Source organism: Macaca nemestrina, chromosome 13 (assembly GCF_043159975.1).
Source record: "Macaca nemestrina isolate mMacNem1 chromosome 13, mMacNem.hap1, whole genome shotgun sequence".
In the NCBI taxonomy this organism is placed as follows: Eukaryota; Metazoa; Chordata; class Mammalia; order Primates; family Cercopithecidae; genus Macaca; species Macaca nemestrina.
Window position 1 is genome coordinate 15,349,386 of NC_092137.1, and position 25,937 is coordinate 15,375,322.

Genomic DNA, 25,937 nt, shown 5'->3' on the forward strand with positions numbered 1-25,937 from the left:
AGTAGGTTCCCTCCATCCTTCTATAAATCACAGGCTTGAGTAAACAAATTCTTTTCTTCAGTTATAACATGTTTTCATTTCCCCCTAAAAATGATTGATAAAAGGTTCTTCCAATAACAACCACAGTGTAACAGAGTTATTTCCATTTTATATAAATCATAATTATTAATGAATTAATGATTGCATTTAAGCATAAAGACTAATTTCACCAAGAAGCAAGACTAGACTTATATAGTCACACCTGATGAGCTGATACACATCTGTTATCTTATTTCCTGTGGCTTAGCTGCTTCTCAATGAGCACTCAGCAATTGTTTGAATTAGTTCCCCCTCACAACCTCTCTATGGAGGAAGTTAGATGTTTTCCTCAACTTACAAGAGAGGATTTAGAGTCACAGTAACTTTTTTCTTTGCCTAGTGCCAACACACAAACAAATCACCAGAGTGTTAGAAAAGAATTCTCCCCTTGATAACTCTCCACTCTGACAACCTCCACAGTCCCCTTTCTTTTCACTGCTAACCTTACCAATGAGTGGTCTGCCCCACTGCACCCATTACCTTGACACTCACTTTTTCCTCAAGTACCTCCATCCCTGGTCCCTTTGGAGATCCTAATACGATCTCCAAAGGTCACCAAACCCAAGGTCTTTTCTCTCTTAAATCTCACTGAAGCACTAGGCACTCCCAGATAGGCCTGCCTTTGGCTTCAAAGACACTGAGTTCTCTTGTACCTCTTCCTCAGATGATCCTCCTCTATGTGTGTCACCAGATCTTCATCCTTGATTGTTCAATGTGAGTAATCAGTTAGGTCAGTTCAACACTGTCTCTTAATCCCACCTTACATCCCCAACTAGAGAATTCCACTACATTCTTTTTTTTTCTTTCCTTTTTAAAAAGATGGGGTCTCAGTCTATTGCCCAGGCTGCAGTGGAATGGGACAATCTTGGCTCACTAAAGCCTCAAAATCTGGGCTCAAGTGAACCTCCTGCCTCAGCCTCCCATGTAGCTAGAACGACAGATATGTGCCACCACACCAGACTATTTCTTTAAAATTTTTTTGTAGAGACAAAAAAAATGTTCATGTTGCAGAAGCTGGTCTTCAACTGATGGCCTCAAGTGATCCTCCTGCCTCAAATTCTCAAAATGCTGGGATTACGGGCATGAGCTACCATGCCCAGTCTCAATTCTATTCTTAAATTCAACTGGTACCCTGGTCTATTTTCCCACTATTCAGGTTTGAACCATCTCACAAGACTGGCCTTATCAACTCCTTGTTGGACACTGCCACTCAAATGCTACCTCAAATTAGTAATTCTTTACCTAATATCTTTCATATTTCTAAAATAATACCTTATTTTCCCAATAAACTCAACTTACCACCACAGAGTCATCTTGGACTTCATCCTCTCCTCTGCTGCCAGCACTTGGTTCCTCATCAAATCCAACCGAATAATTTCGAAAGAACTCTTTCACACATACTTTCTATTTTCACCGCCACAAACTCTAGGCTTTAATTGTTGAAAAATTAGACCCTTTCAACAGCCCCCCAATGCTGTTCTACTTGATGCCATCAGTCTTTCTCCTTCCAGCACTTTCTTAAGATAGCAGTTTCATATTAATTTTACTCAAGCACTGAGTAATTTGTGTCATTCTCTAGCTTAGAGAAAGAATCTTCCTTAGTTTCCCATTCCCTAAAAAACGAAAGTTAACATTTCCTATTGAGCATTTAAAGTCTCCATAAATATGGGCCAATCTTAATTTGTGGTTTTAATTTGCCATTAAACCCACCCTGTATGTCAACCAAACCAGTCTGTTATCCAAACTCTCTGCCTGTGCTCATGCCATTGCTTTGTATAACAAAAATAATATAATTAATCTAAAACACAAATACCTATAATTTAAAAAATATATGCTCTGAGTGAGTCAAACATGAAATAGGTGTTTTACATCACTTAGCTCTAAGTGTCTCAAAAATCCTGCAAGGAGATAGTATTATCTTGTTTTTACACAGGCTTGGAAGCTTATGTATATCTGCCAAACTCAGAAAGGCAGTTCATCTGCAAAGACAGGAAACAGAAGATCCAAAATAAGATCAATATCTTTCTCGATCCGTACCTATCCGGCTGTTGACAATGTTACGCTATGACAAACAATTAACATACGCCATTTTAAGAACGTGAATGAAGATATTCTTAGGATAAATTCCTATAAGTAGAGCTACTAGGTCGAACAACACACACAACTGCAATTTTCATTGCTACTGCCATGTGGTTTTTAAATTCTCACTTTGAGCATCTCCTCATTTCAGCATCTCCTCCAGAAATGCTGCTGAGCTTGTACAGCTCACTCACCCGAACATCCATGAGGTCTAACTCCCTCGGGACTTCTTCACATCTATTTCAACCACCATAGCCAGCTGTAGGATGAGCAAAATTCTCTCGACCAGTTAAAGATTTCATTCATGAGTTGACTCCTCAGAATTAATCCTAAGCAAAAGGTTCTCTGGCTTTCTATTACCCTTTCTGGGAAACTATGACTCAGACTTTAACCACATGTCACCTGGTGAACTCCAGTGAAATCCACAATAGTAATTCTATTTAAATTCTTCAGTGATTGGGTTATATTATCCAGACAGCCCTCCTACAGATTAAAACTGTAAACTCAAGTATTAAAAGGCCAGGCCTGGTGGCTCATTCCTGGTGGCTCATTCCTATAATCCCAGCACTTTGGGAGGCCCAGGCGGGTGGATCACTTGAAGCCAGGAGTTCGAGACCATCCTGGCCAAGCCAAGATGGTAAAACCCCATCTCTATTAAAAATACAAAAAAAACCACTATCTGGACATGATGGCATGCACCTGTAGTTCCAGCTACTTGGGAGGCTGAGGCATGAGAATTGCTTGAACCTGGGAGGCAGAGACTGCAGTGCGCCAAGATTACACCACTGCACTCCAGCCTGGGCAACAACGAGAAACTCCAACACAAAACAAACCACCACCAACAACAACAACAACAAACAAGTATTAAAAGTCACTGGATAGGTACCTAAAGCAAAGAGAAACTGGAGGATGGCTGCCATTTGAAAGAATGAATGGTGAGTTTCCCATCTTTACAGCTTCAATCCTGAGGGCAAGCTACTGCCCGTGACACGTTGGGCAGGCAAAACTCAGATAGAAAACCTGCAGTCTTGAAAAACTACAGCCCAGAAAATCCACAACAGCTGAAAGTAAGAGATTCTGGTGGTGCCTTATAAAAGTAAATAAACCCATAATATTTGACAAAGCAATTCTACCATTAAAATTTACCTAAGAGGGCCGGGCACGGTGGCTCAAGCCTGTAATTCTAGCACTTTGGGAGGCCGAGATGGGTGGATCACGAGGTCAGGAGATCAAGACCATCCTGGCTAACACGGTGAAACCCCGTCTCTACTAAAAAATACAAAAAACAAGCCCGGCGAGGTGGCGGGCACCTGTAGTCCCAGCTACTCGGGAGGCTGAGGCAGGAGAATAGCATGAACCCGGGAGGCGGAGCTTGCAGTGAGCTGAGATCCGGCCACTGCACTCCAGCCTGGGCAACACAGCGAGACTCCGTCTCAAAAAAAAAAAAAAAAAAAAAAAAATTTACCTAAGAGAAATGAAGACACATGTCCACAAAAACACTTGTATGAGAGTTCACAGCAGCTTTTTAAAAAACACCACCATAAGCTGAAAGACCTCAGGTATCCTTTAATAGGAGTGTGGATGAACAGGTTTACATGCATACAATGAACTACTACTCAATACTTTAAAACAAAAACACAAACCTACTGATGGATGCAACATAGATGAATCTCAAAAACTTTCACTTTAAGTGTTATACAAAATAATACTATATGAGTGCATTTAATGAATTCTAGAACAATCAAAACTAATCTACAGTGGGGAAAAAATCAGAGCACGGGGTACCCTGTAGGAAGTGTGGGTTGGGCGTGTGCTGGGAAGAGGATGAGACTTTCTAGGGTGGCAGTAAGGTTCTGCATCTTGACAGGAGTGAGAGTTACACAGGTGCTGCACTTGTCAGAATCTCTACAATCATACAACTAAGATTTTTGTAATTCACTGTAAATTTTAAAACATACAAAGGTAAAAAATACTCTAGTTAAAGGTATGCAGTGTAGTGTCAAGAGGTGAAGTTTACTGATGTCTGTGATTTACTTTGAAATGCATCAGAAAAGAAGTAGGGTTTGGTTGATGAATAGAAGGGTGGAGAAATATAGGTACGGTAAATGTGGCAATATTAATTAGAGGGTACATGGGAGTGTACGGGAGTGAACGGAGAATGAACAGGAGTGAATGAGAGTTCACTGTAGAATTATTTCAACTTTACTGTGAATTTTAAATTTTGTCAACAAAAATGCTGGGGAAGAAAAGAGAAAGAAATCCTCCCTGAAAACCGTGTCAAATGCTTAAGCTCCCTGTCCGTTACTTATTCCCCAAAGGGGGTTTCCTAGAAGACGCTTCTGGACAAGTTATATATGCCTGGTCTCCAGCACTGCACACAGCCAGCTGAGTTTCTGGCCACACTAAACCCATGGCCTCCCAGCTGCTTCAAGACTGGAAGAATCTCAAGCATCAAGTATACCGCTCTCCATATGACTTGAGATGGAAAGCAAAGGAATCTCTCTTCTCGAATCCCTGAAACAATTGTTGTTGAAGTTATCTCATGAATTTTTTTCTCCCACACAAATAATTCCAGGCATTAATCTCTATAACCCAAGTGCCTAGCCCAGGGCTCTCCTAACTAACATGAATTGTAGGGAACTGATGGGGACAGTGGAGAACATGAGTCTCCACTCTACCCCTGGGCACTAAAACTGTCTCAGCAGCCCTCAACCAGACTCAGAGATTCTAATGAAGTGGAAATCAAAACCCATATTGGAAGCTTCTTAGCCTTGGACTCCACAAACCATATGAAGCAATATTTGACAAAATATTTAGAGAAGATGGTAAGTAAGTTTTGCTGGGATGCACAACATGTAATATTGGCTAGAGACTGAATTACAGGGACTTTGCCATTAAACATTAAATAAATAAATAAATAAATAAATAAATAAATAAAACCTGCTCTACATTCAGCAGTGTGCATGAATTTAATTTGTAATGTCAGTTCTCAAACCTTGAATATAACGCATTGTCTAAGCAAGTTATGTGGCCAAAATCAGATGAACTCTATGCTTAACTCTCCATTCCAAGATGGCTGGATAGGAACAGCTCTGCTCTGCAGCTCCCAGCATGATCGATGCAGAAGACAGGTGATTTCTACATTTCCAACTGAGGTACCTGGTTCATCTCACTGGGACTGGTTGGACAGTGGGTGCAGCCCATGGAGGGTGGGATGAAGCAGGGCGGGGCATCGCCTCACCCGGGAAGTGCAGGGGTGATGGGATTTCCCTTTCTTAGCCAAGGGAAGCCATGACAGATTGTACCTGAAAAAAAAACGGGACACTCCCGCCAAAAATACTGCGCTTTTCCCAAAGTCACAGCAACCGGCAGACAAGGAGATTCTCCCACCTCCCTGGTGCGGCAGGTCCCATGCCCATGGACCCTTGCTCACTGCTAGCACAGCAGTCTGAGAGTGAAATGCCAGGTGGCAGCCTGGCTGAGGGAGGGGCGTCCACCATTGTTGGGGCTTGAGTAGGTAAATAAAGTGGCCCAGAAGCTCAAACTGGGAGGAGCCCACCACAGCTCAGCAAGGACTACTGCCTCTACAGACTCCACCTCTGTGGGCAGAGCATAGCTGAACAAAAGGCAGCAGACAACTTCTACAGACTTTAATATCCCTGTCTGACAGCTTTGAAGAAAGCAGTGGTTTTCCCAGCACACTGTTTGAGCTCTGAGAATGGACAGACTGCCTCCTCAAGTGGGTCCCTGACCCCGTGTAGCCTAACTAGGAGACACCTCCCAGTAGGGGCCAACAGACACTTCATACAGGCAGATGCCCCTCTGGGATGAAGCTTCCAGACGAAGGATCTGGCAGTAATATTTGCTGTTCTGCATTATTTGCTGTTCTGCAGCCTCTGTTGGTGACATCCAGGCAAACAGGGTCTGGAGTGGACCTTCAGAAAACTCCAACAGACCTGCAGCTGAGGGACCGGACTCTTAGAAGGAAAATTAACAAACAGAAAGGAATAGCATGAACATCAACAAAAAGGACATCCACACCAAAACCCCATCTGTAGGTCACCAACATCAAAGACCAAAGGTAGATAAAACCACAAAGATGGGGAGAAACCAGAGCAGAAAAGCTGAACATTCTAAAAACCAGAGCACTGCTGCTACTCCAAAGGAACGCAGCTCCTTGCCAGCAATGGAACAAAGCTGGATGGAGAATGACTCTGACAAGTGGACAGAAGTAGGCTTCACAAGGTTAGTAATAACAAACTTCTCCGAACTAAAGGAGCATGTTCTAACCCATCGCAAGGAAGCTAAAAACCTTGAAAAAAGGTTAGACAAATGTCTAACTAGAATAAACAGTGTAGAGAAGACCTTAAATGACCTGATGGAGCTGAAAACCATGGCACAAGAACTTCATCATGCATACACAAGCTTCAGTAGCCAATTCGAACAAGTGGAAGACTATCAGTGATTGAAGATCAAATTAATGAAATAAAGCAAGAAGATCAGGTTAGAAAAAAGAGTAAAAAGAAACAAACAAAGCCTCCAAGAAATATGGGACTATGTGAAAAGACCAAATCTAAGTTTGATTGGTGTACCTGAAAGTGATGGGGAGAATGGAACCAAATTGGAAAACACTCTTCAGGATATTATCCAGGAGAACTTCCCCAACCTAGCAAGGCAGGCCAACATTCAAATTCAGGAAATACAGAGAACACCACAAAGATACTCCTCAAGAAAAGCAACCCCCCAAGACAAATAATTGTCAGTTTCACCAAGGTTGAAATAACGGAAAAAATGTTAAGGGCAGACAGAGCAAAAGGTTAGGTTACCCACAAAGGGAACCCCATCAGACTAACAGCAGATCTCTCGGCAGAAACCCAACAAGCAAGAAGAGAGTGGGGGCCAATATTCAACATTCTTTTTTTTTTTTTTTTTTTTTTTTTTTTGAGGCGGAGTTTCGCTCTGTCTCCCAGGCTGGAGTGCAGTGGCCGGATCTCAGCTCACTGCAAGCTCCGCCTCCCGGGTTCACGCCATTCTTCTGCCTCAGCCTCCTGAGTAGCTGGGACTACAGGCGCCCGCCACCTCGCCCGGCTAGTTTTTTTTGTATTTTTTAGTAGAGACGGGGTTTCACCATGTTAGCCAGGATGGTCTCGATCTCCTGACCTCGTGATCCGCCCGTCTCGGCCTCCCAAAGTGCTGGGATTACAGGCTTGAGCCACCGCGCCCGGCCTCAACATTCTTAAAGAAAAGAATTTTCAACCCAAAATTTCATATCCAACCAAACTAAGCTTCATAAGTGAAGGAGAAACAAAATTCTTTACAGAGAAGCAAATGCTGAGAGATTTTGTCACCACCAAGCCTGCCTTATAAGAGATCCTAAAGGAAGCATTAAACATGGAAAGGAATAACTGGTACCAGCCACTGCAAACACATGCCAAATTGTAAAAGACGATTGATGCTATGAAGAAACTGCATCAAATGATGGGCAAAATAACCAGCTAACATCACAATGACAGGATCAAATTCACACATAACAATATTAACCTAAAATATAAATGGGCTAAGCACCCCAATTAAAAGACACAGACTGGCAAATTAGATAAAGAGTCAAGACCCATCAGTGTGCTGTATTCAGGAGACCAATCTCACGTGCAGAGACACACATAGGCTCAAAATAAAGGGATGGAGGAAGATCTACCAAGCAAATGGAAAGCAAAACAAAAAAGCAGGGGTTGCAATCCTAGTCTCTGACAAAACACTCTTTAAACCAACAAAGATCAAGAGACATAGGAGGCCATTACATAATGGTAAAGGGATCAATTCAACAAGAAGAGCTAAGTATCCTAAATATATATGCACCCAATATAGGAGCATCTAGATTCATAAAACAAATTCTAAAAGACCTACAAAGAGACTTAGACTCCCACACAATAATAATGGGAGACTTGAACACCCCACTGTCAATATTAGAGCAATGAGACAGAAGGTTAACAAGAATATCCAGGACTTGAACTCAGCCCTGGACCAAGCAGACCTAATAGACATCTACAGAAATGTCCACCCCAAATCAACAGAACATACATTCTTCTCAGCACCACTTCCTACATATTCTAAAATTGACCACATAATTGGAAGTAAAACACTCCTTAGCAAATGTAAAAGAACAGAAATCACAACAAACTGTCTCTCAGACCACAGTGCAATCAAATTAGAACTCAGGATTAAGAAACTCACTCAAAACCACTAAAAAAAAAAACTACATGGAAACTGAAAAACCTGCTCCTGAATGACTACTGGATACATAATGAAATGAAGGCAGAAATAAATAAGTTCTTTGAAACCAATGAGAACAAAGACACAAGGTACCAGAATCTCTGGGACGCATTTAAAGGCGTGTGTAGAGGGAAATTTAAAGCACTAAATGCCCACAAGAGAAAGCAGGGAAGATTTAAAATCGACACCTAACATCACAATTAAAAGAACTAGAGAAGCAAAAGCAAACAAATGCAAAAGCTAGCAGAAGGCAAGAAATAACTAAGATCAGAGCAAAACTGAAGGAGATAGAGACACAAAAAACCCTTCAAAAAATCAATGAATCCAGGAGTTGGTTTTTTGGAAAGATCAACAAAACTGATAGACTGCTAGCAAGACTAATAAAGAAGAAAAGACAGAAGAATCAAATAGACAAAATAAAAAATGATAAAGGGGATATCACCACCAACCCCACATAAATAAACAACCATCAGAGAATACAATAAACACCTCTACACAAATAAACTAGAAAATCTAGAAGAAATGGATAAATTCCTAGACACATACACCCTCCCAAGACTAAACCTGGAAGAAGTTGAATTTCTGAATAGACCAAAAACAGGCTCTGAAATTGAGGCAATAATTAACAGCCTACCAACCAAAAAAAGTCCAGGACCAGACAGATTCACAGCCGAATTCTACCAGAGGTACAAAGAGGAGCTGGTACTATTCCTTCTGAAACTATTCCAATCAATAGAAAAAGAGAGAATTCTCCCTAACTCATTTTATGAGGCCAGTATCATCCTGGTACCAAAGCCTGGCAGAGACACAACAAAAAAAGAGAATTTTACACCAATATCCCTGACGAACATCGATGTGAAAATCCTCAGTAAAATAATGGCAAACCGAATCCAGCAGCATATCAAAAAGTTTATCCATCACGATCAAGTGGGCTTCATCCCTGGGATGCAAGGCTGGTTCAACACACGCAAATCAATAAACATAATTCATCACATAAACAGAACCAATGACAAAAACCACATGATTGTCTCAATAGATGCAGAAAAGGCCTTCGACAAAATTCAACAGTCCTTCATGCTAAAAACTCTCAATAAACTAGGTACTAATGGAATGTGTCTCAAAATAATAAGAGTTATTTATGACAAACCCACAGTCAATATCATAATGAGTGTGCAAAAACTGGAAGCATTCCCTTTGAAAACTGGCACAAGACAAGGATGCCCTCTCTCACCACTCCTATTCAATACAGCATTGGAAGTTCTGGCCAGGGCAATCAGGCAAGAGAAAGAAACAAAGGGTATTCAATTAGGAAAAGAGGAAGTGAAACTGTCTGTTTTGGGATGACATGATTGTATATTTAGAAAACCCAATTGTCTCAGCCCAAAATCTCCTTAAGCAGATAAGCAACTCAGCAAAGTCTCAGGATACAAAATCAATATGCAAAAATCACAAGCATTCAATAACAGACATACAAACAGCCAAATCATGAATGAACTCCCATTCACAATTGCCACAAAGAGAATAAAATACCTAGGAATACAATTTACAAGGGATGTGAAGGGCCTCTTCAGGGAGAACTACAAACCACTGCTCAACGAAATAAAAGAGGACAGAAACAAGTGAAAGAATATTCCACGCTCATGGATAGGAAAAATCAATATAGTGAAAATGGCCATACTGCCCAAGGCAATTCACAGATTCAATGCCATCCCCATCAAGCTGCCAATGACTTTCTTCACAGAATTTGAAAAAACTACTTTAAAGTTCATATGGAACCAAAAAAGAGCCTGCATTGCCAAGACAATTCTAAACAAAAAGAACAAAGCTGGAGGCATCACCCTACCTGACTTCGAACTACACTATAAGGCTACAGTAACCAAAACAGCGTGGTACTGGTACCAAAACAGATATATAGACCAATGGAACAGAACAGAGCCCTCAGAAATAACACCACACATCTACAACCATCTGATCTTTGACAAACTTGACAAAAACAAGAAATGGGGAAAGGATTCCCTATTTAACAAATGGTGCTTGGAAAACTGGCTAGCCATATGTAGAAAGCTGAAACTGGATCCCTTCCTTACACCTTATACAAAAATTAATTCAAGATGGATTAGAGACTTAAATGTTAGACCTAAAACCATAAAAACTCTAGAAGAAAACCTAGGCAACACCATTCAGGACATAGGCATGGGCAAGGACTTCATGGCTAAAAACACCAAAAGCAATGGCAACAAAAGCCAAAATTGACAAATGGGATCTAATTAAACTAAAGAGCTTCTGCACGGCAAAAGAAACTACCATTGGAATGAACAGGCAACCTATAGAATGGGAGAAAATTTTTGCAATCTACCCATCTGACAAAGGGCTAATATCCAGAATCTACAAAGAACTTAAACAAATATACAAGAAAAAAACCAAACAACCCCATCAAAAAGTGGGTAAAGGATATGAGCAGACACTTCTCAAAACAAGACATCTATGCAGCCAACAGACACATGAAAAAATGCTCATCATCACTGGACATCAGAGAAATGCAAATCAAAACCACAATGAGATACCATCTCACACCAGTTAGAACGGCGATCATTAAAAAGTCAGGAAGCAACAGATGTTGGAGAGGATGTGGAGAAATAGGAACACTTTTACACTGTTGGTGGGAGTGTGAATTAGTACAACCATTGTGAAAGACAGTGTGGCGATTCCTCAAGAATCTAGAACCAGAAATACCATTTGACCCAGAGATCCCATTACTGGGTATATACCCCAAGGATTATAAATCATGCTACTATAAAGACATATGCACACATATGTTTATTGCAGCACTATTCACAATAGCAAAGACTTGGAACTAACCCAGATGTCCATCAATGACAGACTGGATTAAGAAAATGTGACACATATATACCATGGAATACTATGTAGTCATAAAAAAGGATGAGTTCATGTCCTTTGCAGGGACATGGATGAAGCTGGAAGCCATCATTCTCAGCAAACCATCACATGGACAGAAAACCAAACACCGCATGTTCTCTCTCATAGGTGGGAACTGAACAATGAGAACACTTGGACACAGGGTGGGGAACATCACACATCAGGACTTGTCAGGGGGTCGGGGGCTGGGGGAGGGATAGCATGAGGAGGAATAACTATTGTAAATGACAAGTTGATGGGTGCAGCAAACCAACATGGCACAAGTATACCTATGTATCAAATCTGCACATTGTGCACATGTACCCTAGAACTTAAAGTATAATAAAATAAAATAAAATAAAAAATAAAATAAAACTGCTTAAGCCTTCAAGGGCTAATTATGTGCAAAGTAAGTGCCTCTGGAAAGCACTCTGATATATTTAATTCCAGAATGAAACTCACAGAGGAAAGTTGCCCTTATTATTGATTTTGAAATCATTAGCCATTAAATCATTCATTTAGCTAAATAAATAATGACCAATTTTCTTTAGTCTCCATAAAAATCTTTTCATCAACTTTATTAAAAAGTTCTAAAAAGTCAGATTATGTTAGGAAGTTTAATTTGTATTATGACCTACTTCTAAACTAAAGTCAAGAATTACTTTTTTACCACAATTTTTAATCTGTGTCATTTATAACCTACATCACTCTTCAATTCTGCTGAGTTTCTGACAAATATTTGATACTATAAAATAGCCAAAGGTAACTGTTCCAGATATATTGGAATTATCAAAATATACAAAATGTGATAGGGAATATGAAAATGCTTCATAAATTATAAACCCAAATGTAAATAAAAGAGATTATTATTAAAATCACCTCTATATTTAATATTGATGGTATAGTAATACGTTTTCTTAATATAAATCGTAAGTGCTCTGAAATGTTTTTATCATTCAATGACATTTAAAATTTTTAACTCCTTAATAGACTTAGATTCTTTCTCTGGTGAAATATTAAAATCTGATTGTCAGAAAATATAATCTCAAGAAACACCAGGGCAGACAAAAAATCACTGCAGGCCCTTAAAATCCCACAGACATGACTAGGAACAGTACACACACTAGGATGCAGACACACTAAGAGCATACGCTCAGTTCACTGGCCCAGTGACTCCGATAGACATGCTGTACTTTCATCATGGTGAGGAGACATTCATTGTGCACCTACCACATAGAAAATCCTCACAGCTGTGAGGATAAAAGAGTGAGAAGTAGATGTGCTACTCAGAGTTTGAACCTTAAGTTGAAGAGACCACACACAGCCATAAAAGACATAGGGAGCTTTCTCTGTGCTGCCTGGTGAGAAGCTCAGACAGTTAAGTCTCAGTATGAAGAATGGACACACGAGGCTGGGGAGAATCTAATATCTGAAGTGAAACTTTCCAAATAGTCTTGACTATGGTTTCACAACTGAATCCCCTGAGGTTTTCTAGAAAACACTTGATGTATGAGCCAGGCGTGGTCTGGGAGGCTGAGATGGAGGATTGCCTGAGCCCAGGAGTTTGAGACTAGCCTGGGCAACATGAGGAGACTCGGTCTCTACATTAACAACAACAAACATTAGCTTGGCATGGTGGTGCGCACCTGTAGTTTCAGCTACTCAGGAGGCAGTGGTGGGAGGGTCACTTGTGCACAAGAGGTTGAGACTGCAGTGAGTCACAATCATGCCACTACACTCCAGTCTGGGCGACAGAGCAAGGCCCTGTCTCAAAACAAACAAACAAACCAAAACAAAACAACAAAACAAAAAAACCTAGGCCCAATTCCAGAGTTTCTGGGGAAAAAAAAAAAAAATCACCTAAAACAGATTCTAGGGCCACAGTATTTCTTAAAAATTTCCTGCCGGGTGCGGTGGCTCAAGCCTGTAATCCCAGCACTTTGGGAGGCCGAGGCGGGCAGATCATGAGGTCAGGAGATCGAGACCATCCTGGTTAACACGGTGAAAGCCTATCTCTACTAAAAATACAAAAAAATTAGCTGGGCGTGGTGGTGGGCACCTATAGTCCCAGCTACTCAGGAGGCTGAGGCAGGAGAATGGCGTGAACCCGGGAGGCGGAGCTTGCAGTGAGCGGAGATCGCTGCCACTGCATTCCAGTCTGGGGGACAAAGCAAGACTCCATCTCAAAAAAAAAAAAAAAAAAAAAAAAAAATTCCTAAGAGATTCTAAAGTGTAACCAGGAAGGAGAACTACAGAGGTAAGTTTGAAAAAATTGTGAAATCTGAATTGGATCGACTGCAGGGCAAGGTGGTAGTGAGGACAATCATGCAGGTCAGGGGACCAGTCTGAGCGAAGGCACACATGTGGGAGCCCATCAGGGTGCCACTGGAGAGCAACAGCCCAGGACAGAACATTCAGGCTGTTATGCTCATTTTATAGATAAGAAAATGGAAGCAAAGAAGAATGGAATGATATTCTTCTGCTTGAAATCCCTACAGCTTTTGATAGAGGGTTCCTTCAAAATGTTTAAATTCACTCACAAAGCCTTGCATTTCTTCTCAGCCTACTATGGCTTCATCTCTCCACTGGCTGGCCACACATACCCTTCCTCTCCACGTATTGGAATAGCTTACAAATCCCTGAAAAATCATAAATTTTTAAATCTTCTTTGCCTCTATGAATTTTACTCCATCTTCCTAAAATATCCCATTTCTTCTTGCCCCAAACCCACCTCTCTATCCACTTCCTCCCTTATTCATCCTTCCAAGTCCAAGTCAAATATCGGCTGCTTCAGAAAGCCTCTTCACAACACCTTCTCCCTCAGCTGCCACTTCTACCATCCCAGTGCCTCTGGGTTTGCCTGTCATAGTGCCGATCACACACACATCTGTCTGTCTCCCCAACTCTTTCATAAGCCCGTTGAAGACAGGGACAATGTCTCCAACTTTCTATTCCAAGTTCCTAGGACAGGGCCTAGCACACAGGTGGCTCGAGGACCTCTCCTCCAGTGAATAATGTCCACACGGTTAGAAAGGGAACTGGAAGAGATCCCTGATCATCTTCAAGTATGTTTCCCCCACTCCATAAAGCTCCACAAGAAAATCTCACTATTTGCTTTACTTCTCAAGATCATTTTGATGTCTCATCATTTAGTTATCAACTACCATAAAGATGGCTGAGCACTGTAAGGATTCTATGAAGAGGAGGCTGACTAACCCAGAAATATGCACCTCTGAAGGGCCTAATTGCTTACATACTCAACATTTCTCCAAAAACAGCACTCAAAAAGATCAGCAGCCTCAATACACTGAGCAATCAGTTTCAGCGGGTCTACTCCAAGAAAGCAGCCATCTTTAAGACCTTTAACCATGTGCTTCCATTATTTTGCCTTTTTGTAAACCACACCTTTTACATGAGATGTATTCAAATTCACATACATGTACAAGCATGCCTCAGAGATACTGTGAGTTTTGTTCCAGACTACTGCAATGAAGTGAATATTGCAATAAATTGTATCACACAAATTAATCGGTTTCTCAGCGCATATCAAAGTTATGTTTACACTATACTGTAGTGTAATCAGCAGGCAATAACATTATATCTAGAAAATCCTGCATACACCTTAATTGAAAAATACTTCATTGCTAAAAAATGCTAATCATCATCTGAGCGTTGAGTAAGTCCTAATCTTTTTGCAGTTGAAGGGTCTCAATGTTGATGGCTGCTGACTGATCAGGAGTGTGGTTGCTGAGGGTTGTGGTGACTGTGGCAATTTCTCAAAATGAACCAACCTCTGCTAGCTTCATACTTTTCTTCTGTAGCTTCCGTAACTCTCTCAGGCTTCACAGAATTACAGGCAGTAAAGGGCACCTGTTCTGGATTACACTTTGGCTTAAGGGAATGTTGTGGCTGGTCTGATCTTCTATCCAGGCCACTAAAACTCTCTCCACACCAGCAATAAGGTTGTTTTGCTTTCTTATAATCTGTGTGTTCACTGGAGCAGCACTTTTAACTTCCTTCAAGAACTTTTCCTCTGCATTCACAACTTGGCTAACTATTTGGTGCAAGATGCCTAGCTTTCAGTCTTTCTCAGCTTTCAACACAGCTTCCTCACTAAGCTTCATCATTTTTAGCTTTTACTTTAGAGATGTGCAACTCTTCCTTTCACTTGAATATTTATAGGCCATTATAGGTTATTAACTTGCCTCATTTCAATACTGTTGTGACTCAGAGAACCGAGAGACCCGAGAAGAGGGAGAGAGATGGAAAATGGCTGGTCAGTGGAGCAGTCAAAACACACACATTTATCAATTAAGTTTACATCTTACACTGGTGCAGTTCATGGTGCCCCAAAACAATTACAAGAGTAACATCAAAGATCACTAATCACAAATCACTGTAACAGATACAATAATCATGAAAAAGTTTGAAATACTGTGACAATTATCAAAATGTGACACAGACATGAAATGAGCACACAGTGTTGAAAAAATGGTTCTGATAGACTTGCTTGACATAGCATTGCCATCAACTTTCAATTTTTAAAAAAGCACTGTATCTGCGAAGTGCAATACAGCACAGAACAATAAAATAAGGTATGCTCACACTTTACACACTAAATAATAAAAATATCGTATAAACCAATGTTTGCGAATGTTCTGGTTATTACTTCAGTCCATTATTATGCCAAATAACAGGTCTGCATCCAACCTCGTATTTTCTTAAGGGCTCAGATTCTATCTGTACAAACTACCTTGATAACCAATCATATTTAATCCATGGGCCAACTGATGTAAGACAATAAAAAGAAAAGAACAGCAAGAAGTAATAAATAATAATTAAACAGGGAAAGAGAAACACGACTATACTTTTCATATATACTCAATTTCAATTGTAAGATGTGCCATAAATTTAATAATAGCTTTTTGGAGAAGAAAAGAAACATAAATATATCCATAACTGTGATACATGCCCTGATAACGGAGGGACAGATAGAAAAACATGAATCTCAGAATCGAAGAAATATGGTAAATGTAGTAAAAACCTCTAGTGTTCAAGGGACCCGCACAGTGGATAGGGAAGTGGTATTTGCCTCTCCTCGCCCCAGCAGCATGTGAGTAGTGATAGAAAAAAAATCTAAAAATAAACTATAGTATCAGCTTTTGGGGGGATTTAGCAGTTCTGTTCCTTGTACGCATTTTTCCGAATTTTATTTTACATAGCAAAGTGCTCAGTTAACAGACAGCACCGCTCAGGCTTATTGGCAGTAAGAGGTGGCCAGTAATACAATAAAAAGTACTAATAAGTAATAAAATAATAAGTGCAAGTTGTGGATAGGACTTTCAAGAAAACTGTTTTTCCGTCACCCTTTTCCTCCTCACTTATATCTGAAATATAGACAAGATAGCTGAAGTTCCAGCAGCCTTTGAATTATGAGATATTCTCTAAGGATGGCAGAGCAGAGAGCGGGGGAACTGAAAAGACACAGTCAAAGAAACTATCCTAGAACCTTAAAAAGAAGGAGGCTAAAGGGAAAAAAGGTATAAATTGTAAGCTGTCTTTGGTAAACTTGCATGCATTTAATTCTTTTCAAAAATTTCCACATGGAAAGATATTCCGCCAAGCAGAAAATTCTGAAGATCAAATATGATCTACATTCTATTAAGCATAAAATCAGGAAATAAATTTTATTGAGCATTTTTTCCATTCACTATGAGAATCACTTTACATAACTAGCCAGTTAAAGATGGGAATGATATTCATCCCTTTAAATCCTCAATATAAGTACAAATCCTGAAAACAGTAGGTCCTCAATAAATGTTTTACACAAAATTAATAAATGGATGAATGAATGAATGATGGTGTCAAGTTATGCAATTCAAACTGAAAAATGTCTTTTCTAAACTCTTGTTCATTCGTACATTCTTGGCTAACAATGTACACCTAGAGTTACACACTGTCAAGGAACTAGAACCTTCTCTCTTACCTTCAGTTGTTGGAAATACTTCTTCTCCTTTATTTTTAGCCTCTGCCAGTTTTCCAGTTCTCAGCAATACTTCCGCAAAACTTTCCACTGGAACAAGCTGATAAGTGTCATAGGTTCCTCCAGACTAGATAAAAGAAGCAGTTTCACTATGTAATAGGGTGCCTTTTGTCCTACAAATATATGCTTACAAAACACAATTATAGGATGTTATGCTTTCTGGTGACCTGAATAACTGCTCAGAAACTAAAGCATATTTTTTATGAAACATTTTTAAACAGATTTTAATCTCATAATGTGTCATAATATATACCAAAAACACATGTAAAAACCAATGATTAACATGAGTAAGAACCAAGATAAAAAGCCCATTTTCAGGAAAATTTTAGTTTTTGTTTCTGCTGTCTACAACAGCATGACAGTTGTATCTATGTTCTTAGACACACTGTCCTTACCTCAGTGACAAAAGGATTTGAGATGACAGATTCATAAAAAGGATGACACCCTTGTTTCTCTAGATCTTCATTGGCTGTAGTTCCAATTTGATATGCACCACCACATTTTTGACCCTAAAAAGAAAAAAGTAAAGAACAATGGATAAAAAGAAAGAGAAGGCAAGGAGGTAGAAGTAGTAAAAGCAAGGAAAGAAGGGAGAGAGGGAGGAAGAAAAGATTGATTTCAGGAGAAACTGATGAATGCCTCCTGCGCTTCCCATGACCTAAAAAGAGAGCCAGAGTCACAGACACCCAGCAGAGAATAAAGGATAACTACTACATGCGAAGAGCAGCACATCAACCCCACCCCGCAGTGCCTTTTTCTTTTCCCGGTCACTTTGACCTCAATGAAGGAGAAACACCGAAGCAGTCAATGTTGTTCACATGGTGAGTTTTCTACACTACAGTCAGAATAACCACTCGAAAACATCATCTTGTCCATGTTGCTGCTCTGCTTAAAAATCCTTTAGTAGCTCTGAACGAGGCAAACAACCAACAGCCTAACAACTAAACTACGTGGAATATCATTTGAGGTTTTTAAATGTTAACTTACATTAAAGGCTAACTTTCCACCTCAACCAAACTGCCCGCTTTATGCATCCTACCCGCTTCTATGTCTTTCTCCCACTGTGAGGGTCCTGCCATGCCAACTGCCCGGTGAGATCCTAACTTTCCTTCCATGCCCAGTTCAGACCTTACCTGCTGAATCCTTGCCAGATGGATGCAAGATGATATGACTGTGTCCCTTTCATGATCCCCATCTCCTTCACAACTACCACCCACACACGGCTTTAAGACTTGTTACCAGCACTGCAGATTAGCAAGAACTGTAGTATGCCTAGATTATAGATAACTGTCTTTATGTTTTGCTCTCTCCGAATAGATTGCAAAGCTCCTTACTGGGAAAGGCAAGTAAAAGGAATTCACCCATTCCTCCAAGGTTTACTGTGGTTACTTTATGCCAAGCATAGTCTAGGTAAACGATGAAGCTGCCACTGCAAATGATAAAAATTACAGCTGAGATTTAATAGCGTCTCAGTAAACGGCATCTTCACTTATCCAACTGTAGGGACCACCGTCCTTAGGTCTCCTCTTTCTTCCACATCCAGACCACCAGCAGGTCTAAAAAACACATCCCCAAACCAACCTCTTCTCACTGCCTTTGTCACTACCCTGGTTCAAACTACCCACTTCTCTCATCGGGAGGACTGATTCCACTGTCTCTTTTCTTCTCTTTCTACAGCACTTAAATGAGCATAGTAAAAGTAAAGTTGGATCATACAACAGCATTGCTGAAATTCTCCAAAAGCTTTCCATCTTACTTAAAACAAAATCTATAGTTGTTATCACAGTCTACATGTGGCTTTCAATGATGGGCCTCCCCACCACCTTCTGATCTCATCTCCTGCCATTCTCCCCATTGTTCACTCAGCTCAGACCACACTGGCCCCTTTTATGTTCTATGCAGATGTCAAGTGTGCTGCCCCAGTACGGGGGAGCTAGGGTTTGTATTTGTTCTCCTTGGTTCAATCATATTTCTGCTCAAAGTGACTCCTTTTCTGAAAATCCTAACTTCTCCATCTCAATCAGAACTTCACTCCTCAGGATCTACCTACATTGCTTATGTAATCTTTGTCATGCTTGTTATCACGTGCCATTACATTATTATACAAATATGTATTTTCTGTGTCTCCCTCGCTGACATATAAGTTCCACAGGAGAAGGGAATTAGACTGAAATAAGAAACACTGAAGTGTTTCTTATTCCCAGTAATAAGGACAGTATTTGACAGGAAAATAATGCCTAATAAGTATTTGCTGAATGAATGAATGAGATGCACAAGGAGTGTTTGTTTGAGGCGAACTGCTAACAGTTGTATGTTTTTCCTCTTTGTTTTCCAGTGTGAGATTAAAGGACTGCAGTATGAGAATGCAGAGCAAACTCAGTTGCTCAACTCCCTGCCCTGACTTTGACTTCCAGAATGGAAACAGGAATCTGTTCAACTGTTTTCTTTCCTGAGAGCCCCCAATCTGCCTCCTAGCACTCTTCCTCAACTACCAGCCTATAGAAATATAGCAAAAGCAAGTAAGCATTGAAAATTTTTCTTTTCATCTCGCTAAATTCTGATATATAAACCAAGCCTTACCTAAATCTCTATTAGTGTCCTTTGCAAGTACTGATATTACATTCTATAAAACAGATTACTCATTCCCTATCTGATGAGAGGCCTACATTTCTTAAGAGATTGTTTGAACAATCTAGACAAGATAAAGATGTAACAGTGAAAACAACTGAAACACTGCTAATGAATTTATATAAACCATGCAATTGATTTTAAGAAGAAAGATGCATTGCTTACCTGAAGGGGTCGAAGGTAAGTTAAAGACTTCTTCCACCATTGCCCATCACTGACGGCCTGCAGCACTGCCTTAGTGGTGGTCGTGGTGTTGGAAAGGACTTTCATGGTGGTAGCAGTGGTCCAGCGTAACAGGTCAGCTGAATTGCTACCTGGAACACCTACTTCATCCTAGCAAGGGCAAAAATGCATTCTCATAAGAACAGGAAAGAGAGTGATAATGTGACTGCTTAAAATGATCAGATATTAAACATCAAGACAGATAAATTTAAAAATCCATTAATCTTGGCTTGTTACAAAATAAATGTTAAAAGAGTACTATCAACATATTGTTCCTCTCTCAATCACTTGCCAAAAAATAAAAATAAAATTGGGAGAAGAGAAAAACAGCATAGTGCATGAGTTAAATAATCCCTCAAAAATATTTACAAAGCAAATAATTGGTATTTTATTTTTTACCAATCTAATATCCCAACCATGAGATACTCATATTTGTTTCCTTGACAATACATTTAAAGTATTTATTATTTAGGTTAATTAAGAAATAAATTATTCATCTGAATAATGCTACTGTGATCGAGAAAGAAGTAGAATATTCAGACAATCAACCTTTAACTAGTAAAAGGCATGTTTTCAGTCCAAACAAGTAGGTAATTAATAGTGTTTGATGGGTTTATTATGTGGTACCTCCTGCCAATCCTGAAGCAATCAGCTGAAATTCTCACTCTCCATTTACTAATCTGAGAGATTCCACAGGGAGAAAATGTCAATTCATTAATTACAGTCTTTGAAACCAAAAGGATGAAGACCATATCTGCATTTAGTCAAAGAAAAATATTATTTGTTCTATAACTTCTTAGTTTAGTGTCTGTCCACTTCCACTTATGTTTTTTTCTTAAGAATCTCAGTTAAACAGAAGAAAAACTTAAGGCTTAGTTTATCAATACCAATAGCTTGTTGTGACTTATAGAAGGATAATGTAATAGCTTGGTTTGGCTACTTAAGTCTACATCATGTTATTCATTAAGACACAATTTAAGTGATAATAAAGTAATAAATCATGTAATCAATAATTACCAGGGCATCATCACATAACAAATACTCAGAACTCACTCTTTTAGATCAACTTGACAGTTGCCATATATGGTAAGTAGAATTATGGGCCCCCAGTGATGGCCATATCCTTATGCCTAGAAGCTGTGACCATGTAACACGGCATGGCAAAGAAAATGGCAGGTGTGATTAACGGTACAGACCTCGAAGTAAGGAGATTATCCTGAATTATCTGAGTAGGACCAAGCTAATCACAAGCGTCCTTAAAGCAGAGAATATTTCCCAATGAGGATCAGGGAGAATGAGTGTCAGAGATAAGCCATGGGGGAAGAGGCAGGAGAGATTTGAAGCAGTAGGGAACTCAACCCACAGTTGTTGGCTTTGAAGAGGAAGAAAAGGGAACCACAGGCCAAGGAATGTAGGCAGCCTGTAGACACTGAGAACAGCCCTCAGGCGACATCCAGTAAGATAATGCAGACCTCAGTCCTACAACCATGAGGAATTAAACCTACCAACACCATGAAAGAACACAGAAACAAGATCTTCTCCAGAGCCTCTGGAAAAGAACACAGCCTTGTTGGCACCTTGATTTTGGCCTTGTGTGGCTCTAAGAAGAGATTCAACCAAGTCTGTCAAATTTCTGTCCTACAGGAACTATAAAATGATCAGTTGCATTGTTTTAAAGCTGCAAAGTTTGTGGTAATATAAGACAGCAGCAACAGAAAACAAATATATTACATTAGGACACAAATAAATGCCTTTATTCTTCCTTCTAAAGGGAAACGTATGTAAGCTATATTAACCAATGCTTACAATTTACCCAGCTGGCTATTGTTTAAGGTTCCCCGTAAGTATTGTAAACTGGTTTGGTCATGCAAAAAAAAGAAAAAAAAATTGTTTCCTGTTGGTTTCTTGGGCATTAAAAAGTGCAAAAACCATCAACTCAATGCAGTATTATATACTATAATTTAATTCTAAAAACAGCAACATATAAACATGAATGATATGTAAATAAAGAAAAAACCAGACGAAAAGCCTGTATACTATCAGGCAACAATACAAAAAATAATTGAGGTTTGAGTGCCAAAAAAATACAGTATCTCCTCCTGGGTTCCAGATTGCGGCAGATATTACAGTTTAGTTCACTCGACTCCATTCAGACCCCCTTACAGATTGTCTTACTGTTGCTAGAAGTTGAGAAGCCAAAAACTGTATTTCCTCGATTCCCTTATAGCTGGTGTTCCACACATGAACTCGTTTTCTCTCTCAGTTTATATATCTCATACTAGGCAATGGGGTGACAAAAATGAGTAAGACACAGGCTCTGCCCTCAAGGAGCTCAGAAAATAGGAAAGAAAGCAGAGATATAGAGAAATAATTACAGAATAATAACAACTTTTATACGAGAGGTATTAACACATAGAGAGTAGTATGAGAACACAAAGAGAGATCATTACATCCTCTGCCTGGAGGTGCGATCACAGAAGGCTTCGCAGAGAAGGTAATCTTTCAGAGGGAAAAAATTGACGGTTTCTAGAGAAGAACTGGTGAAAATGATTTCAGGAAGAAAATGCAACTTAAGAGGGTGCAACTTCTGAAACATGGCAAAATAGAGGAACCTTAAGTGACTCAGCAAAGACACAGAACACAGCATGGAAAAAGAAACAGCAGGAGGTGAGGATGAAAGAAGGTAGAGTTAAGCCCTGCAAGAGACCTATAAACCCTGCAAGAGAACTATAAACCACACCCAAGAACCTCCATTGTCAACTAGAGGGATGGGAAAGCCACTGGAAGGCTTTAAGAAAAGGGAGTAACATAATCAGCTTTGTATTTCAGTAATATTCTTCCAGGATCAAGAATCCAGTTAGGAGACTGGTGCCTCAATCCCAGTTTAACATAATTAGGGACTGAATTGAGGTAGTGACACTGGGAACATAATGAAGTTATCATAAGGTATTTTCCAATTAAATGTATATATTATGTTTAAATGTTTTTGTCCTAATTCATATAAATGTAAAAAGGGCCTGAGGTAAGTCAGATAAATAGAGAAATTCCATCCAATCAGCTAACAAAGGAAGTTCAAGATGGAACTTACTGGAGATCTGGGAGAAAGAAAAAAACAACGGAAGGAAAGTCAGTAACAGGAAAACTATAATTGTTTGTGAAGCATGGTCAGATACAGTGGAGGTAAAAAAAAAACGAGCAGTGCAAGTTGTTGAGGAATACAGAGGACCAGGTTCATACAGAGAAGAAACAAAGACCTAGATACATTATTTACCAGCAGTAAAGTCCAGCATCTTGTTTATAGTATTTAAGAATCATAATGGCTACCATTTATTAAACACCTACTATGCGTCCAGGACTGAGCTAAGTGTTTCATACAAGCATCCCTACATTTTACAATAACACTATGAAAGGGTTAAAAATTATAATGCTACTTGACAGAAAAGTAAACTGAGGACCAAATAAGTTGAATATGCTGCCTATAGACAACTGGCCTAGAGGTGTCTCCTCCTCTCTTCTCCTTAACCCAATTTAGCATCAAAGCGTACAGTTCACTTGTTCTTTACAGGATTTTGACACGCTGGCAATATTACATGCACATTTATATTTGTATTTATTTAAGCTCATTTGTTTTTCTGCATTATAAAACTAATACAAGTTCACTAAAGATAGCTTGCAAATTCAAAAAAAGTATGCAAAAGAAAAAGAATACTATTTATTCACAGTCCCATGATGCAAAGACAATTACGGCCAGCATATATTCTCCCTTCCTGTGTTTAATCCATGGTATCCTTTTTTAACAACTTTTCATTGATGTATAAGCCATATCAAATGATTGTATGGTTTAACAAAATTTAACAAGCTTATGTAACAAGCCCTTAGGCAGAGAAACATAACACCACCAGAATCCTAGAAGCTCCTCTCGAGCTCACTCGCAGCCACTAACCCTGCCAAAACAAACACTACCCTGATTTGCAGCAGCATAAATTAATTTTGTCTATTTTTATACTTTATATGAATGAAATTATGTACTCTTTTGTTCTGATTTCTTTCACTCAACACACATTCATTCAGATTTTGAGAGTAAAGATTGTTCAACTCCACGCCTGTAATCCCCATACTTAGGGAGGCCAAGGTGGGAGGATGAGTTGAGGCCAGGAGTTTGAGACCAGCCTGGGTAACACAACGGGACCTCATCTCTATAAAAAGTAAAATTAAAAAAAAGTGTTCAACTCATTACTATGTCATATCATGTTGTAACAAACATGCCAGAACTTACTTATTTTTTCTTCTATTAATGAGCATTTGGGTAGTCCCCAGATCGAAGATAATACCAATAGTGCTGCCCTGACATGCTGGTAATTCTATTTTGGTGAACATACGCTTTTCTGGTATATACTTAGCAGTGGAATTGCTAAGGCATAGAATATGCATTTGTCCAGATTTACTAAATAGTGCAAATATTTTCTGAAGTGGTTATTACACTAGCCAGCAATTATGAGAGTTCTGGTTGCTCCGCATCCATACCAACAAATGGTATTTCATGTCTTTTTCATTTGAGCAACTCTGGTAATTCTGTAATGGTATCTCTTTGTGGTTTTAATTTGCACCTCGCCAGAGACTAATGAAGTTGAATACCTTTCTGTATATGTTGGGCCATTTGAATACATTCTTTTGTCAAGTGTCTGTTGGAGTCTTTTGCCATTCTTCTAATGGTTATCCATCTGTTTTATTCACTTACGGAAGATGTTTATATGTTCTGGATACACATTCCTTATTAAATACATGAATTGTAAATATTTGCTATTACTCTGTATATCACATTTTCATTCTCTTAATAGTGTCTTGTGATTAATAGATGTTAATCTGTTAATTGGACTAATCTTAAATTAGTCCAATTCGTCAGTTTTTAATTATGATTAGTACTTTTTGTATCATATTTAAGAAATCTCCAGTATGGCAACAAAGTAAGACTCCCATCTTTACAAAATAAAAAATTACCCAGGCATTGTGGCACGTGCCCCTAGTCCTAGCTATGTGGGAGGCTGAGGTAGTAGGATTGCTTGAGCCCTGGAGGTTAAGGCTGCGGTGAGCTGTGATCACGCCACTGCCTTCCACAGCCTGGATGACAGGGATCCTCATTTCCAAAAAAAAAAAAAAAAAACAAAAACAGAAACAGAAATCTTTGCCTGTTCCAAGATCAAAAAGATGTTCTAAGTTTTCCTTGACATGTAATATTTTTGCTGTAAGTAAAATCTTAAGACAGTATCACACTTTTACCCACTCAAATATTATATGCATACTATTAATGCACTTGCCATAATATATTGATATTTATTTTTTTGTTGTTCTTTCCAACTAGACAGTGAGCTATTCAAGATCAGGGACACAATTTATTCATTGCTAGAGCCTCAGAGTATGAGAAAAATCTCTATTGCTTGGATGTATATATAGGTGTAAGAAGTCTGGTTTTACTGTGCTGTTTAAACGTTTGAAGATATATTTTCAAAGGTCTCATTTGTGGTCAGGCACAGTGGCTCATGCCTGTAATACCAACACTATGGGAGGCAGAGGTAGGCAGATCACGAGGTCAGGAGTTCGAGACCAGCCTGCTCAACATGTGAAACCCCGTCTCTACTAAAAATACAAAATTTAGCTGGGCATGGTGGCACACACCTCTAATCCCAGCTACTCGGGAGGCTGA

At 39.4% G+C, this 25,937-nt stretch overlaps 1 protein-coding gene across 2 annotated transcripts in view; it reads right to left on the minus strand.

The window, feature by feature from the left end:
* Positions 1–25,937, minus strand: part of LOC105486455 (NBAS subunit of NRZ tethering complex) — a 390,628-nt gene that overhangs the window by 139,732 nt on the left and 224,959 nt on the right. For both annotated transcript variants that reach the window (XM_011749319.3, XM_071076257.1), the window contains exons 36-38: positions 20,180–20,347; positions 17,782–17,895; positions 17,330–17,453 (exon numbers count right to left, since the gene is read on the minus strand). In XM_011749319.3, coding sequence (XP_011747621.2) covers positions 17,330–17,453; positions 17,782–17,895; positions 20,180–20,347 — 406 coding nt within the window. The remainder of the gene's footprint in view (positions 1–17,329; positions 17,454–17,781; positions 17,896–20,179; positions 20,348–25,937) is intronic.